At 32.3% G+C, this 19173-nt stretch overlaps 2 protein-coding genes across 3 annotated transcripts; one reads left to right on the forward strand and one right to left on the reverse strand.

Moving 5' to 3' along the window:
• Window positions 1–628: 628 nt before the first annotated feature.
• LOC123655799 (39S ribosomal protein L42, mitochondrial) lies at window positions 629–1180 on the forward strand. The gene has a single exon (XM_045591555.1). It carries the CDS (start codon window positions 784–786, stop codon window positions 1126–1128), a length of 345 nt encoding a protein of 114 aa, XP_045447511.1. The 5' UTR covers window positions 629–783; the 3' UTR covers window positions 1129–1180.
• Window positions 1181–3959: 2779 nt separating this feature from the next.
• LOC123655751 (dual specificity protein phosphatase 13-like) lies at window positions 3960–18642 on the reverse strand. Of its 2 annotated transcripts, XM_045591507.1 has the most exons (5): window positions 18394–18642; window positions 17559–17636; window positions 16356–16495; window positions 14971–15197; window positions 3960–4343 (listed from the first exon to the last, which is right to left on the reverse strand). In XM_045591507.1, exons 1-5 carry the CDS (start codon window positions 18409–18411, stop codon window positions 4144–4146), a joined length of 663 nt encoding a protein of 220 aa, XP_045447463.1. In that variant the 5' UTR covers window positions 18412–18642; the 3' UTR covers window positions 3960–4143. The 2 variants fall into 2 exon arrangements, with proteins under 2 accessions (XP_045447463.1, XP_045447469.1); XM_045591513.1 differs by lacking the exon at window positions 17559–17636 and having other exon boundaries at window positions 18394–18640.
• Between the last annotated feature and the right edge of the window lie 531 nt (window positions 18643–19173).

A 19173-nucleotide genomic window follows, 5' to 3' on the forward strand; every position in this document is an offset into this window, starting at 1 on the left:
CAAACGTGTATTCAATTTTTCGTTTAGATTCTTACGTAATAAATTAATATTTATCAAATTATCAAGGGGAAGGGGGTCGGCCTATTCTTATCTTGGTATTTTTGCCTGTCCTAAGCCAAAATTAAACTATGAAGGGGGATTGGATCATACTGGTAGATCAAAAGTAGCCTGCTACCCTGTTAACACTTGTCGGTGTTTGGACGTAGGTAAACGACCGCGCGATAACTTAATGTACCTATACCTACACACCTGCTTTGTGACGACTGCGCAGCTAGGGCGTCCAGACGACGCGTAATTAGCGAGATAACTGTTGGTTAACTTTACTTAGAAGTTTATGAATATTTATTTTATATGTAATTTTTTTTCGTCATATATGATCCTCAAATAACACGTCCTCAAATATTGATAGTAATTCACCAGTCACCCTGTATATATATATATACTTAGGGTTTTTTTTTGTTTAATGTAATTTTACTTATTTATATAGTAATAATTGTATATATTATGTGCTATGTGCTCTGTTTTATTATAATTTTAAATTGTAATCAAATATAATTCTGTGGTTATTAAATATTTATATTTTTCTCCTTCTCTTTTGGTAGAATTTTGTAGTTTTTAACCTCCGCTAGCAGTGTCGTTAAATAAAATCTGGTCACACTGCTTCTTGTACTTTTATATAGTCTTTGCCTTTTTGTGGGTAAGGTTATATAGTTTCAAATTATACAATTAAAATTATTGTTTAATACGATTTAAAAATAATAATAATAGTAAACACATTTTGAAATGTCATATTTATTACGATCACTTGCATTACCACCAAAAAATATTATTACAAGGTGTTACAATAAAATTGTCATAACCGATGATGGGTCTACAATAGTTGCTCTTCATCGGGAACAAGAATTTCCTTACGAATTTTCAAAACCTCTACCAGAAGAAACAACAAGTGACAATGGAGTATTAAGAATGAACGATATCAACGAGGTTAAGAGAGTGTTCAAAGATATAAAGCCTGAAATAGCAAGACAGCAGTTGGCTTCCTTAACTCTTACAACAACACATCGCTGGTTCCCCAGAGCGAGAGACAAAAAAGCGAAGGAGGGTGAAATGAACCGACCTTACTTGTAAATTAATGTTAAATATGTAGAATTTTAGGAAATATATAATTATAGATAGTTAATTTCTTTTTTTGAAGGTTTTTTTTATTTCTATCATAAAGTATTTGATAATGAATTCATATCTCATAACTAATAACAACACACTATAACCACTATACACACTATCTGAGTCTGTTATAATTTTTTCTCTTTTATGAAAGGGGATCCATTGGATTTGGATCTTTTTATTTACAAACTGGTCAAATTCAATAAATTACATACAATGTCAGAAGGAAGATTAACTAAATAATAAAAAAAGTATATATATAAATAACTTTATTTTCAATAAATAGTTTTAATAATATAATAATTTTACATTTCATTATTAATGTTCTATGATTCAAACTAACACTAAGATCTTTATATAATGACGTTATGACCCCTAATGTTCACCTTAAAACATGACAACAGTTAATAACATAATCTGAAAGTTTATCTGTTATAAAATATTTATCACAGTTAATAAAAATGATTAAATATTTTAAATATAACTTTCTTTTGAATTGTTACAGGTAGATATTTCAACAAAATTTTAAAATAACAACTAGATCTGCCATAACAATTGTTTTAGAGAGAATCTTAATCACAATAATTACAGAATACAGATCTTCATCTAACTACATTCCTTCAAATGGAGAGTTCTGTAGGTGTAATAGATTACATTCAATGTGAAAAAAAAATTCTTAGACCATTTTTTAAATATATGCTGTGTGGTTACGGCAATAAAGAATACACCCCCGCTCTTCCCATGGGTGTCGTAAGAGGCGACTTAGGGATAACACAGTTGGGCAGGCTTGCAGTCACCAACCCGCCTGCCCAGCATGGTGACTATGGGCAAAACACATGAGTTCACGTCATTTTTTGTGCGAACTTGTGGAGGCCTATGTCCAGCAGTGGACTGGCATGGATACTCGTTCTGCAAATACCTTTCGTAAGCATGGCTATAATTTACTATGAATGAACATTCTATGAAAAAAAAAATTCATTTCCATATGCAATACTTAAGTTTTAATTGGCAATTAGATGATGAGACTTAGATAATGCAATAACATTTCACTTTATCAACGCTTTTTAGGGCTAAGAAAAATAGTATTGGACGACTATGAAGAAGTTTGAGCTAAAGCAAAATTTTGAAAAGAGCAAAGAATGGTTTTTTCATCTGAAATACAACATTACAGAAACCCCCATTTAAGAAACAGGAGTCGAAACCTCTCAAAAAATAAACAAAAAATAATTCTTACAAGATATACTTTCCGATATCACAATAATTTCCATCTTTGGTATTCGTCTCTTCTACATAATATTGCACTGGGTGATAGCTTTACAGACGAGATAATAATGTTATTTAACTACATTCTGTGTATGACATTGTCATATTAATTTACGTTTCAATAATACCTCAACAGATCTTACATACAATTTACTTGTGAAAATATTTATATATGTTCTATAAATATTTTAATTAGATAATGTTTATTCACTGTATGGCTTTAAAGATATTTAAATAAAATCTATATTCTATATGGATGTAACACAACAATGAATATAATTTATGAATAAACTAGCACATTTTTAGCACGGTCAGTAATTAAAATGTTAATAGGTATATAAACTTTATATTGATTGACAATGAAAATTGAAGTTTCTTTAGAATTGGTACTTAACTAAAAGAATAACATTTTAAATATATAATAGCAGCAATTCTAATAATTGAAACAGCCTAACTTTTGCTTTATACTCAAGGAAAAATGACTTTTTTTTTTTACATTAATCCTGATTTCAAGTGCATAACTTCAATCAGTCCGAATTATATTTTATGCCAAAGTTTTCATTTTATTACTACAGACCGTGAAAAATTAAAAAATGAGCACTAGCTCGTAAAATGTGGAACTGGAATTATTGCCTTGTTATACGACAATGTTGGACCCGAACTATGTTCATCCATCTAGCAAAATTAAAAATATTTGTAAACACTTAAAATAACTACAATAATTAACTTATAATTATATTGAAAACAATAATTATTTGGTAATTAAATAATTAAATATTATTTGTATCGTAGGTCAGAATGTTGTAGATGACAAATAAATGAAAGTAAGTTTAGTTATTAATGGAAGTGTGATATTAAAAATAGAATCAGAACAATGACACGATTAATGTGCAGCCAAATGTTAGAAGTTGGCAACGAGACCAATTAACAATAAGTCTTACTACAAAGCTGTGACACATACCTGATAGGGCATCAAATACTTGCTACATTATAGCTATTATAATAAACATCACTCAGGTGTCACATTCACCAGTCTTGAAGAAGTCTAACTTAGGTGGGACTACAGTTTTCACCCAAAATAACGTAATAATAATAATACAATATTTTGTAGATGTATTATTTCTAAATAATTGGATATATTGGGTGAAAACTTCGAGATAAAATACCCATTTTTATGAATATACGTATTGTATTATTTCGATAGTTTTTTCACAACTATAAGGCTAGTAAATTGTACTATAGTAAACACACACTTTTCGATCACTGGAAGCAAAAGGTTGGACTCAGTGATTTCTTAATGATTTGAAACTAGTTTAAAGGTAACATCATAAAAATAACAGCAGCTTCATCTATCTATAGTAAAATAAAATGGCACACGAGAATATTTTCAAGCGACGGTAAATATAAAATTTTTAAATTTATTTGGAAAAATATACTTATTCAAATTTTGTGATCAGAATTTAATTTTTTTTTGGTCAACATTAGATTGATAAAAATAAAGTACATCTGCATAAAAATATTAAAGATTTTAAAACAGTTTAAAAAAAATATAAATAATTTCATTTCAGTTCGCAAACTCCGAATCGTTGTAAGATGGGACCGAATCGAAAAAAACTAATATCGACTATTGTAAGTTCGGTCGAGACTTCGAACGCGTAAATGAGAGCTTCCATGTTCGAGAGACAAACTGTAGAAAGGCGGGAGAGGGGTTTGATGTCAGCGGACCCTAGACAGGCGAAGTTCCCTGTCTAGCTCTTGAAGTTGGCGAACAAAACCGTCGTTGGGATGAATGTCGCGGCGGGAGCGGACTAGAGCGAGCGCCTCGGTTAAGGTCATGCCTCGTTTTATCATTAGGAAGGCGATTGCGCAAGTCGCTGACCTTGAAACACCCATCATGCAGTGCACGAGCACGCGACCTGGAACAGTAACTCAAATTTATATCTAATTGTAATCCATTACAAGTAAGGTTGCCAGCTCTTGAAATAAATATTGGGAGTAGGCACAGCAGATTTGGCGGGAATCAAATTTGATAGGCATAATATGCTTTTCAATAATGTAATGATATAATGTTGTAACTAGTTATTTTTTTATGATTTTTTTTTTTATATCACTAGGTCGGCAAACAAGCGTACGGCTCACCTGATGGTAAGCGATTACCGTAGCTTATAGACGCCTGCAACACCAGAAGCATCGCAAGCGCGTTGCCGACCCAATCCCCAATCCCCCCAGGAGCTCTGGACACCTTACTCACCAACGGGAACACAATACTGTTTGAAAACAGTATTATTTAGCTGTGGTCTTCTATAAGGTCGAGGTACTTCCCCAGTCGGGCTGCTCCATATTTTGAGCAGGGAATTCCTGCTGTGCCCTACCATAAATACATACTTAATGACGTCATTTACTAGTGGAAATAGACATTTTGTTATTCATTCTTATAACTAACTAGCTGTGCCCGCGACTTTGTCCGCGTTGAATTGAACAAAATAATTATTGTTTAGTTTGCTGTCACCAAAGAGCAACACGGAGGGGAGTAGCCATGTACAGGCGTTCCCCTCTGTCAAGGTATAAGGCCAAATGGCCATATGCGTACAATAAAACTAGTTGCAGCCGCACTGATCACTAGACTAAATCTATTTGCGCGATTGAATCAACGTCCTTCAAAAAATGCTAAATTATTCTGTTTTTTGCTTTAAAAAAAGATCTGCCACGTCAAATTTACTAAAACATGGCGTTACCTTTCATACGTAAGTATTTTTTAATCACATTATTACTTGTATACTACTTTTAAACCTTTTTTAAACTTAAAAATTACAAATATTATCGGTCGTGTTAACTCGATTTGTTTACCAACATAGGCCGCTCGCCCTCATACAATATGCGGATCGGTCGAGCGACTGATCGGAGTCTATTTCCGAGAAGTCACTGTCGCCGAGCGATAGTGTTGTTACCGGTTTGTTTTTAGATAGTTATCGATAAAAACGGCAAAGGCAAAAGAGGTGACAGACATTTTTGAGATTTTGATTTATTTATAATATAATATTGCTAGCTTTTTTAAAATAAACATAGTTATATAATAAAATTGCATTAAATTAAATATAATACGCGTATTACGAGTATTAATACATTTTACTAGAATTACATAATGTGAACTTCGACCATAATGTTTTATATAAAAATTTGGCAGGTTTTTTGAAAATCCAAATTTAAGGGATACATGGAAAAAAATTGTAATAACAGACAGACCTGGACGCCCACAAAAAATAGTGTAATTTGTTCAGATCATATCAATACCACTAACTTTCAAGTGTTGGCGAACAATAGAAGGATTAGTCGAGGGCACCAAACCAACACTAACGCCACACTGTTTTTGTCCCGTAAGTTTTTTTTTTGTCTCATGTACAAGGTAATCAAGATATGGTTCACCTTAGTCATAGTAGTGAAACGAAACTTAGATTTGTCAACTTTGAAAATTAACAATGTTAAATCCATCCTTTCAGAGTCATCAACAAATCATTCAATCTAGCAGATGACAGGCTATCATCTTATGATGCCATTAGTGCTACGCTCCCTATTCCTGATTCGTTGACATCACAGTGTACATCATCAACTCCTCAAAATGTGGGTTAATTTTAAATCGTTTATTGTAGAGTGGCATTGTTTGGCACAACAACGTTGCACCAAACGTATTGTGACATAATTATAATAGTTAGACATATGCTGTCGCGACACTTTTTAACCGACTTCCAAAAAGGGAGGAGGGTCTCAATTCGAGTGTATTTTTTTATGAATGTTACTTCAGAACTTTTGACTGAGTGGACCAATTTTGATAATTTTTAATTTAATAGAAAGCTGATGTTTATCATGTGGTTGCGCTTAAATTTCATCGAGATCTGATAACATATTTTTGAGTAACCTTTGATAACGCGTATATATTACATATATTGTATTATTTGTCGATGTAATTGAGTCAGTTTTTTTTTCGTTTGCGAGCAAATACAATTATAGTAGATAATGATGTATTCTACAAAGTCTTACTACATTTTGTATTTCTATTATCATTAGTTTTTGCAGCGCACGCAATGTAAGGAATTTTTTAGGATATTTTTTTATCCCTTGGGTTACATTATTGGAGTTTTAATAAAGATCCCTAATATTTTTAAAAATATAGTATAACCTATGTCGCTCAAGGATAGTGTAGCTTCTCAACGATGAAATAATTTTTTGAATCGGTCCAATAGTTTCGGAGCCTATTCAATGCTAACAAACAAACAATCAAATCTTTACTCTTTATAATCGTTTATTTTACATGAAGATGTTTGATTTGTAGTATATAATAAATTAAGTCTATTTTTATAATAATATTTTACCTTTGTATCACTTTAAAAACATTATTTCCCTAACCGAGTAGTTGAATTTATCGATAATGCATATCGACAGTTGTTACAACCACGGCTGTTAGTAACTTTTCAGTGTAGTTGCGGCGTGTCATTATACTGTAATGACATAGAATGTATCTATGTGTGTGTGAAAAATGTAAGTGTGATTTTAATTTAGTATGTGTGAGTTTCGTAGTGACAGACGATTATTTTTGTGTGGGAATTAGATAAAGTGTGCATGTGTGTAATTTCCCCCCGCAAAAAATGACAGAAAGTTTTGTATCGGTAACAAACGCAATGGCCACTCCCCTCCGTGTTGCTCTATGGCTGTCACAAAACAAAAAAAAAAATCAGAGATTAGCCGAAACAAGCAGACAGACAGATAAAAATTATAAAAAATATTATTTTAGTATATGTACCATGTATACATACATTCGAATTAAGTAAAAAAGGTTATTTATTTATTACAAACAGACACTCCAATTTTAAATAAGAACTACTAGTGGAAAAATCTTTTCAATTACAGCACCAATACAGTCTTAGTACGTAAACCAAATTAATTTTAAGATATTTAAGCATATTATTCTTAAATATTTAGATGACATAAAATATCTACAAACGTAGATACATTATTGTACCTATAAGCATCTGCAATAGAAAATGTTGATTTTCCAATGAAAAGCCACAAAAAAAAAATATTTCAGCAAAATAAACACGCTTTCATCCCATAAATCTAAACCTTTTTTATTTCCGGGAAAACGCTATCAGTCATTTTGGTGACGTAATATGGATAATAACAAAGCCGTGTATGGCGTATGTGGGACCGAACTCGTTCAATACGTCAAAAGTTCAATACCTTATACATATGAATCATTGATTTCTAAAAGGGCACTTGTCCGTCTCGAAGGCATTTTTTTTTTTTTAATGGAATCTATTGGAGACAATGTTTTCTTTCATTTTGTGTAAAAAAGTCACATGTCACTTCTTTTTCTTTAGGTTGGTACGCGAACAAAATATTCGTTTAGAACTAAAAAGGCACTTGTCCATGGACAAGTGCCCTTGTAACTACTAATCTGTGGTTTCATTCGACTGTCTTGTCTGTGTTCTGTCATGTCAGATGTCACATAATTTTCCCTCTTTTTTTGGACCAAGACTATGATGAACTAAACCTTTTTTGCGATAACTGTGCTGGGCAGAACAAAAATCATTCAATGATAAGGTTCATGATGGCTCTGGTTGAAACAAAGGTTTTCAAAAAAAATAATTTATACTTTCCGATCCGGGGCCACTCCTTTTTGCCCTGTGATCGTGGATTTGGTATAATAAAAAGAAAGCTTAAAACTATTGACAGAATCTACACAATAAATGATTATGTTGAAAAAATAATATTAGAATGCTCTAATATTCATGAAAAATTTATTGTATATTTAATGAGTCAAAATGACATTTTTAATTTTCAAAGTTGGTATCAAAAATTCTTTTATAAAACTAAAGTGGCAAACAATACTTTGCCTGGTCAAATTAAAGAAAAGTTTAGCATTTCCAAGTATCATGAATTTAATTTTAATTCTGATGAGCCCCATTGATTGACAGTTAAAGAATTTATTAATGGTTTTATATCATTTCAATTTATCTTAAGAAAAACCAATGTACCTGATCTTCAATTACCAACAGAAAAACTGTATTCTGAAACTGTACCAATAAAAAAAAAAAAAATGGATGATCTAAAAAAGCTTAAAGATTACATTCCAGATGAAGCAATGGAATTTTGGGGTGCTATTTATGATTGGTCAGTGGAATAATGTAATAAAAATTTAATTCGGTGATTAACTGTTGTTTTTAAATTAATTTTTGTATGAAAATAATAGTGTTAGTTGTTAAAAGGGCACAATGTCACGTTTATTTCAAAAAGGACACTTGTCCTTGATTTTGTAATACATATTTCTCAAAAACTATTTATTAAAATGATATTTTTTTCAGACAGTTTTAGGATTATAAGTATTCTATCTCATGTGCGAAAACTATTATCCTCTTGTATGTATTTAAAAAAATATAATGTTTTTTGTGTCTCCTGTAAAATTTTAACCTAGAGAATACAGTGTGACAAGTGCCCTTTTAGAAATCATCGATTCATATAGTCTTTATCATGCAACGTTAACAGCTACAAATATTTGGTGTTTTTGTGTAAAATAATGAATTACAATAGCTATCGTTGGTGTGTAGTGTCTAGCTGTACAAATACTAGCATTAAAAAAAAACTATTAAGTCTTAATTTGGCAGTAACATAAGGAATAAAACATAACCTAACACTTTCTAACATTATTTTTCAAATTAGGTATACCTGGCACTTACATAAAAAAAAAACAGTATAATATAACAAGTAATACTTACAAAGATGTTTTAATATTCCGAAATACGACAGAACAAAAGTTTGTGTTACATGCAAAAAACGTTGCAACTATCATTGAATCAATTTTTGGTAGATTCGTACTATCTGCTTTTACAAAATCTTTTTGCATTTTAATAAATAAATAGGTACAAATGAAATGCACTAACGAAAGAACACAATTATTACTCCTTGAAGTTAAAGTTGATAAATATGTACCTAGCTGTTTACAGCACTGACAGAATTTTGTTATTGTCCGTATGACGTCATACCATGGCGGGTCCTGTCCGGTTCCGGGTCCGGTGTCGGTCCGGTTTAGGTCACGTGATATACAGATTAAAATATACGACTTTTAATTTCAATATATTAAAACAATAATGTGCTTTTATGATTACAAATCAGAATATTTAAGTGTATTTCTACATAAATTTTAATTTTTATCAAGTTTTATAATTTATTTTTTAGTAACGAAAGTACCCTATTGCAAATGTAGTTATTTTAATCTTGTTTGGCAGCAACTAGAATAGCGACAAGGCCGACACAGTCGAAACCTTAATATGATTTTACTTTAAATATAATAATTTAACCCTTTAAACACAAATTAAGAAATGAAAAAAGCAATCTACGTAGGGCCATACATATACATAAATACAAAGAGCACAAAATTTTTAGAGTGAAATTGAAAAATACGAACGTAATACCCATTGTTAGTTACAAAGTACCTAGTCAAAAAGTCAATTTATACGTGTAGATAGTCTTGTGTGGTATAAAAATAATTTGTGATAACATTATTTACAGTTCAAGTCGATTGAACGTACAATCCCTATGGAAAAAAATCTCATAAAACATGGACAAATGCAGACCAAATTCTCATACAGGGTTATGAGAGTCTATGAGATCTGATAGATTGTTATAATTCGGTATGAGAATTTGGTCTGCATTTGTCAATCTTTTATGAGATTTTTTCCATAGGGATGCTCCTGAGGTAGTGCTTTACACGTTTATAACTTGTAGCAAATATTTAGTTGCACTCTTAAGATATAAAAAAGAAGATAAACTAGCTATACCTTAATTATAGGTACCATAACTTAATTTAAAGTAACCCACTCTGTCATAAACGTAACGAAATTATCCAATGAATTTACGACGAAAATGTTGAAGTTCACCGAGATATGTTATTGATTTGCTATTTTTAACTTTCATATATAGACGAACGATAAAAATAGAATACGAGGTAAATTACATAATATTTTCAGGCATTTTGATCATCCTTGGCAAAAGTTAATTTTAAAGTAATAGTAATAATAGGTATTATAGACAAGAATGAATATAACATTCTCTATAATACGACGTGTCGTTTTTGAAGTAAAACTTATTACGCACGCTTGAATAGGAGTAAGCTGATGAATGCGTGACGAGAGCGTTACGAATAATGTGATCGGACGAGGCGAACTGAAGCTGAGAAGTGCCGTGAAACACACTCGTTTCTTTTTTTTTTTTGTAAATCGTCTTTTTGTAATCGTGTTGTTTTGCTGTGTGGCTACGGCACTAAAGAATTTAGCCACCCCCTCTCTTCCCGTGGTTGTCGTAATAGGCAACTAAGGGATAACAAGGTTCCACAACCATCTTGGAACTTAAAAAGCCGACCGATGGCGGGATAACCATCCAACTGCTGGCTTTGAAATACACAGGCCGAAGACGGGCAGCAGCGTCTTCGGTGCGACAAAGACAATACTGCGGTCACCAACCCGCCTGCCCAGCGTGGTGACTATGGGCAAAACACATGAGTTCAAGTTATTTTTGGTGTAAACTTGTGGAGGCCTACGTCCAGCAGTGGACTGTATAGGCTGTTATGATGATGATGATGGTGTTTTTGTAAATTATATTTAAATACGAATTACATACTGATGAAATATGAATAATAATTTTTTTCTTACCGACAACAATAAAAAAATATGAATTTAAATAAAAAATCACGATTGTAATTAGAAAATTTCTTTTCAAAAAACAGAAAAATAATCGGACTGGAGAAATCAGAGAGAAAGGACTCGAACCGGGCTCTTCTGGTTTTGGGACTGCCTAATTTTCACCCCAGCAATTTTTTTTTTTTTTTTAGTGATTTTATTTCGATGAATAGTACGCTTATTGATTTATTAATATTTAATTTCATGAAAAAGTATGTGAATAACAGAAAACCAACTTTAATAATATTTGGCGCTTAATTTTTTTTAAAACAATTGTATAATGAAAGTGGCACACGTGGCAGAAGTGAAACTTTTGAAAAGTCGTAGAAATATAGGCCATTGCGATTTGTTTAATTGACGATGATCACGGTGTCGTGAAACGAAATAATCACATAACAACAAACCAAAAACGTCAAAGAAAATGTTTTATATACATTCCTTATCGATTTATTTATTTATTAACACTTTATTGTACACCAAACAAGAAATAAAATAAAACAAGCAACATTAACAATAATTAGATTCTGATTCTGATGACTCTTATGCTTTTTATGTCTTCAATAGTGTGGAAGCTAACTACAACATCACGAGATGGAGCGATAGCAAATATAGTTCGCGTCATATAAAAAGAACGCTGGCCTTGAAGCTGCGCAAAGCGATTTATCGGTCTATTTGGTGGTATGAGGTGGCGGGCGGGCATGTTTATCACGTGTTGCATGCTTGCCGGTGTGCTATTGGTTGGACAGTTCGACGTCAACTCAAAACACTACCGCGCACAGCCTTAAATTACGAAATAGTTTTACATAGAGAAGTGAGAAAAATTATTTATAATATATAATTCGCGTCATGTAAAAAGAACGCTGGCTGTCAAAATGCGCAAAGGTGATTTACAGTATTGCCAACTCTTGAAAAAACTTTTTCGTACAGTCCATTTTTTGGAACAGTCTTAATTGTTAAACAAACCACTGTCAATCGTAATTCACGTTTTTTCCGCATTTATCACTTACCTTCACAACACATTAGCATACGGACACTTGTAAAACTCCATTTACTATTTATTTCACTAAAAAACAAATATCGATTTATCATTTTAAAGACATAAAAACTATTAAGATACGAATATCGAGAGTACAGATAATTAATATTTTTGAATACGACATTTCAATAACGGTAACAAAAGAAATTGTTATTGCTTTTGTTTAAAAAAAATATTGTAATTTTAGATTGTATATTGTATGATTGATTGTAATTTTTTTTAATTGTTTTTTAGTAAAGTGATAATTATTATACTTACTTAGTCCGAATTATTCGCACTGGTATTTCTAGTATTTTTTAATGTACCTACCACTAACCATTATACGAAACCGCGAGTGAAAGCCTAATTAAAAAATAAAACAGTAGTACTTTAGTGCGCGAGTACATGCGCAAACGCACCCCCTCCAGTTTCTTTCAGCGTTCTTTTTACATGACGCGAACTATACCTACATATATCTTGAAAAAAAAATCGGAAATATACACGTAACACAGGATCAATGCAAGTTAGTGCCATATTACGATATGGAACCTTATCTGTACGGTACATTTAACAACTATATTAATCATTTACAAAGTTTATGTACAAACTCGACTAAAATTAAACATTGTGACATAATATTACAACAGCTGATATACGGGATCAACGAGCTGAAGTACTACGGCCTTGTCAACGGTATTGGTTACATCGCGAACACATTGTTCGGGTTTGCGGTTCGGTATGAAAAAGAAATTTGTCATATCCAGCCAAATAATAAAGAATTTGTCACTACCGATGGATAACATCCGAAATAATTTATCCAACCTGTACAAGATTTTGAAGGTCAAAGGTAGAATGACGAAACAATATTTCATTTTTTTTTTAAGATCCAAATCTCTCTTACATATAGAGACGACTATGAAATTTACAAGGCAAAACCTCTCTATCACCAAGTCGATAACACATCACGCACTATGGTTAACCTTCTCCCAATATCTGATTATGTAACCATAGATTTTAAAAAAGATACCTACATACCAGTAACCGATAAGAACTGTATAGAATAGGTACAACACTAATATTTTGTTAGATCATCTTCGCCAGATTCAAACGTCTGTCTACGAGAGACAGTCGGAAAACGGATGAGAGCCTTTGTATTAAAAGTAAACAATCGAACAGCTGTAAAATTATAACTAGCGCATGTTAGACTACATGGAAAAAGATTACTAAGTTAAACACATCTCTAATAAATTGTTGCGGGCCATTGCCCGTACTTTTCGTTTTATTTTCGAAATCGGGTTACCGTCGAACAGGTGACGGGAACTAATATTATAACTCTCGGTACCGACTGCATCATTCGGGGAAACACTAGCGTGTTATCGATTCATAAGCTAATGACTAATGAGATAAATATCGAGCCAGTAATCTTTGCACCAGAGATCGCACTCGTCAATAGCATCATCAGTAATACGATATATCCATCCCTATCCACACGATAAACATATCGGACGGTTTCGGAAAAGATATAGACAATATCGACAACAATATAAAGCAGCTAAAGTCAGCTTCGGACAACCTAGAAAATGAAACCAATAGCCTCAGCTATCATGACGTCCATCACAACGTAGCCATCTACAGTCCGGCAGCCGCTGGGCTGGCGATTGCATGTGGCGCGTGGGTGCGAGCCGCGCACCCGCGTCTGAGCAGTGATCAGCTGGATACTACTGTCCATTGTGTGTGTTCGAAAAATCTAAAGTGTAAAAGTGCGAGTGAAAAGGCAGAGCAAATTCATTAGTGTCAGTGTTCTCGGACAAGAAATTCAAATTCAGACTAATCGATCGGTCCACAAAACACTTCGCCTGTTTTATTAAAATGTAATTTTAGGCGTACTCGCTAATTTATAAAATTGTCGGGTCCCTTTTGTAATTTAGGTGTAAAGTTTTTATGTCGGTTTCACCCTTGTTTTAGTTTAGCTCACTTCATCCACACCTCACTCATCTTCTCGCTCGGGAGCATGTAAGGTTCAATCGCACATATATATCGCCCGATCAGCAATTTAACACTAGTTGCGCAATTTATTAGCTACATAAAATCAGTTCACGTATAATCATCATACAACGCGTTCGTGAGCTCACTCCATAGCCTTTAAATATTATAAAATCTATATATTAAATATATAAATAAAAAATCGTGTCACGATGTATGTGGGCGACAAACTCCGAAACTACTGAACCGATTTTTATCATTATATCATTTTATGTGTAATTTGGTCCAACTTGGGGTGTAGGGTAGTTTTTATCTCAATTAAACCCGGTAGGTGGCGCTGCATCGGTATGTATCTTCGAAACTACTGAACTAATTTTTATCAAATTTTGTATCTGTAATTTGGTCCAACTTGGGAGATAAAGCAGTTTTTATCTTTTTATCTCAATTGGACCCAGTAGGTGGCGCTGCATCGGTGTATAACTCCGAAATTACTGAACCAATTTTTATTAAATTTTGTAAGCATCTGAAATTTGTCTAACAAACAAAAACAGATACAGACAGTGTAAACAGATATTTAATAGAGCGTCATTGAGATCAGACTTACAATATTAGATTTTATGAAGATTAGATGCTAAAGGGTACAAGAAACGTTACATGATATATTTATTATATTACCTATGAGACAAGGGTGTAAGGTTATTAAAAATGAAAAAGAAATCAGTCACAAAGACATAAATATATAAAATAGCCAGTTAGTTTAGCGTGGTGGGTATAACATAAAATAAGAGCTCTATCAATTAAACATTAATTTCCACGTACCTCCACGAGATAATCCTTCATCGATGAAGTTCGCGGCGATGTGGAAGTACTTCGATATGTCCGTCGTTGGGAGATCCATTAGCTGGAAGCCTTTGTACCGTAGTCCAGGATAGTCGGCATAGTATAGGTGGTCTGTGTCAACTTGAGTGTATCGTTTGCCCTCAGCTGTGTTTAACACGTAGTTGATGCCCATTCGTCGAAGAAAGGCTTTATCTTTCGCCGCCACCCTTTATTAAATGAATACGAACATTATTTATGATAGTTATTTTACTACCTGTAGTGTAGGACATAAAAGAATATCACAGCTGCGTTACAGATTTGTCTAACAATAAAAATGAAAAGAGTCCAAGAGGAGTCTTGGGGAATTTTCTTAAATAAATTCAGATTAAACGAATTCAACAAATTGGAACAAGTTTAAGACAAATTGACACGAAAACGAATTTTATTTTAATTAAAAGATCAGAACATTGAAATTTTTTTATTGCTTTAACCAAAACTAACAAACCTATATTGAATTTAACAATAATTGAAGTTACACAAAAGTTGCAATGAATTACATAAATCATATTAATAATTCCCATTAATACGATTATACATTTTAACACTTCAACAATATAATTCAATAACTCAAAATGTTCAAACCCTATTAAATAATGACGCCGCGTTGATGACATACAGGCGTTATATCTAAAATAACCCTGAAATACAACTGTGTGATGTTGAGGTACTGCGTGTTTGATTTTCGTTTTAAAAGATAATGTAGTTTTATTTTATTTCTTACTACATGTAACTAGGCGATTTCTCAATTGCGTCAAAAAGTTTTTTTGTTGCAGCGAAATATCTATGAATATACAACTGATTAGTATAAATATTATACGCCGCGTTGGCGCAGCGGTCACAGCTATGGATTGTTCCTATTGCGCTGGCGGTTGCGAGTTCGATCCCCGCACATGACAAACATTTGTATTGGCCATACGGGTGTTTTCCGTGGTCTGGGTGTTTGTGCAGTCCTAGTGGGTCTCCCCACCGTGCCTCGAAGAGCACGTTAAGCCGTCAGTCCCGGTTGTTATCATGCATACCTGATAGCGATCGTTACTCATAGTAGGGAATATATCCGACAACCCGGATTGGAGCAGCGTAGTGGATTAAGCTCTGATCCTTCTCCTACATGGAGAAAGAGGCCTATGCCCGGTAGTGGGATATTATAGGCTGAAGCGATAAAAATAATAATGTAAGATATGAAGTTAGCGTAATTTTGGTCGGTGGACTCACGTCTGCATTAGGATCACTAACAAAAATAAAAATTGGAATAACAAAAGCACGTGCATTATAAGCCTGTGGACATATGTTTATAAAAAAAAACCCGATGATTAAAAAAAACCTACGCATCTCCGACGAATAAGCCTGGGTAGACTTCGTTGACATCTGGTGTAGGACTGTACTGGCTGACTCCTAAGCCAGTGTAAGGCCTGGAGCGGAAAGACGACAGCGAACTCAAAACAGAAGATGGCGTCGACCCATAATTCTGTGTAGTAGATTTGAATGTCAGGCACATAGAAAATATGTTACCCATTGTATTAACAATATCACTCTGAGCAAAAGTAACAACATGCATTTCTTATTCAATTAACTATGGGCCTTTGTAAGGCAAACATTTAAAATTGTAATTATTTATACTGATAATGTTATTAATAACAAATTATTATTTGATAGTCTGTCACTTTTCAATATTATTGTTTGTTATTATACCTACATAAATTGTTAATAAGAGTGACATTAACATTGTGTAATATTTACAAAGTTAAATGGTGACAAATAATAAAAAAAATCTTTTATGACTTTTCATTATTTTTTTTTGGCTTTGGAACAACAAAATTATTTTGTATATATTGAGGGATTGGTCTGACGCATGATTGATTGAGAGAGACATGAAACATTTTAATATCAGATGATTGCAATCCAATCACAATTTAACCTAAATATATGTATGTAAATATAATCAACACGGTAGCCAAACCGCCTGCTCAGCGTGGTGACTATGAGCAACTCAAATGAGTTCACGCCATTTTTTGGCGCGAACGTGTGAATGCCTATGCCTAGTAGTGGACTGCGATAGGCTGCAATGATGAAAAATGATGATTGTGAAGGCTATGTCTAGCAGTAGACTGTAATGGGCTGAAGTGATGGTGACGATAATCAACAATTTTATGAACTGTCAATTTATAAATATGTATGTCTATATATGTGGTTTGGTTTTAGCAATATTTACTTAAATCTGATATTTAAAATTAACTTTACTTTGGATCTAAATAGTCAGACAAAAAATAATTTTTCCTATGCACATATTATGAAATCCTTAAGTGATGGTTCTAAATCATAATTTTTTCTTCAAAATTTCATATTTTATTTTATAAAAAAAAAAGGTTGATATGAAGATGTAATGAATATAACCAACAAAACCAATCAGCATGTAAATTAAAATATGCACACAAAAGCTGTAACACTTAACTTAAATAAATATTGTCTGTTTCATATAACAGATTGAAAGTTTGAGGATATGTAATATCTCAAACATTAATGATAAATACCATTATTGTCCTTGGGTAGGAGCCTACTCGCTGTTCTTTAGCCGCACTGTATGAATGATATCTCGGATATATTGAGTACTGCCAATAACAGACATTAGTTCATGAAAAAGCCTCCAACATCACAGTTGCGCATCAAAGTAAGCAAAATGAATCATATCATGCAAATTCTAATGAATGTAGAAATATTATGTATAAAAACTTGAAAAGATAATAAGAATACTGAACTATATAGTATATTAGATATAATATAGATATTATAAGTATTTCTGTACTTATAAGACTAATCTAAATTGAATTCATTAGAGCTATATAGCAAATAATAACAAATAAAAGATGAATAAAATTTAAAAGCATAATAATTTTCATTTTAAGACATTGTACAAGTATCAAGTTTTATTAAAAACAATAGGAATATCTATTTCATATATACCTACATAGTAAACAATGGTTTTACCTTTTAGGAATATTTTTTTATTATTATGCACCATCATTTATTATTTAATCATTAAATTTAAAATGCTTGGTAAAATTGCTTAGTAAACATGATCTAAATAGCATAATTAAGACATTTCCTACTTATATCTATACATTAATAGGATAGGAATAGAAGCTTATATCATTAAATAGAAAATATAAGTAATATAATGTTACACTTTAGAAAAACGATATGCCTCCTTTAAATGGACCAGTGTTGACCTTGACTGGATGACTATTATGATTCAAAAATAGGTTCAGGTCAAGACGTCATATTTCTATTTTTAAATTTTTAATTAAAAATCAATAAAATAACAAATATTATAAACGATAATAAAAGGTTTAATTTTAATATACTTACGGTGTCTCGGTAGCTCATTTTAATGGAATATATATAAACAAAAACTTGATAATGGTTAACGGCTTACTAAACAAATTCGATAAGAAATGAAAGGAATTTAAAATGAATTAAAGCACAATTACTTAAAATATTTTAATTAAATAGGCCCTAAATTATACTAGTGAGTCATGAAAAACACTAGCTTTCAGAATGAAAATGAAAATGTACAATAAAAGAAGACGTATTGTACACAATTTAACAATATACAAAATGAATTGCCCACTGCTAAAATACTTTTCCCGTAAAAATTTATAAAAGTGATTATGTATTTTATAGAAATCTTATATATAAAATTCTCGTGCCCAATGTTAGTTAAAAATTTAAAATACTCCTCCGAAATGGGTGGACAGATTTTTATGAAATTTTGTGTGCATATCGGGTAGGTCTGAGAATCGGCCAAACTCTATTTTTCATATCCCTAAGTTATAAAATTAATATAAAGGGATTAACGGAGTTAATAACAGTCATATGTGGCAAAACAACGTTTGCGGGGTCAGCTAGTATAATTTATAAAAAAATCTTTTGTTAATTAAACAAATGTCGATGGTACATTTTAGAGATATACATGTAAAAAAATAATTATATTTTTTTTATTCTAGTTCTGATTTTATTTTATCATTATTCCTTATAAAAACTTGACAAAAAATCAGTAAAAAGAAAATTGGTTGTGTGCTCGAAGATGGGCAGCAGCGTCTTCGGCGCGACAAAGCTAGTCCTGCGGTGCACCAATTTACGTGCTCA

The sequence above is a fragment of the Melitaea cinxia genome, chromosome 1, assembly GCF_905220565.1.
Source record: "Melitaea cinxia chromosome 1, ilMelCinx1.1, whole genome shotgun sequence".
In the NCBI taxonomy this organism is placed as follows: Eukaryota; Metazoa; Arthropoda; class Insecta; order Lepidoptera; family Nymphalidae; genus Melitaea; species Melitaea cinxia.

Bases quoted from the DNA above. Each gene is read 5' to 3' on its own strand.
- LOC123655751 (XM_045591507.1), bottom strand. The intron at 16,496-17,558 runs GTATTTATCATT...TCTACTACACAG, and splicing joins CCTACCCAAGGACAATAATG to AATTATGGGTCGACGCCATC. The intron at 4,344-14,970 runs GTACGTGGAAAT...TTACTGTTCCAG, and splicing joins TGAAGGATTATCTCGTGGAG to GTCGCGTGCTCGTGCACTGC.
- LOC123655799 (XM_045591555.1), top strand. From the start codon at position 784: ATGTCATATTTATTACGATCACTTGCATTACCACCAAAAAATATTATT.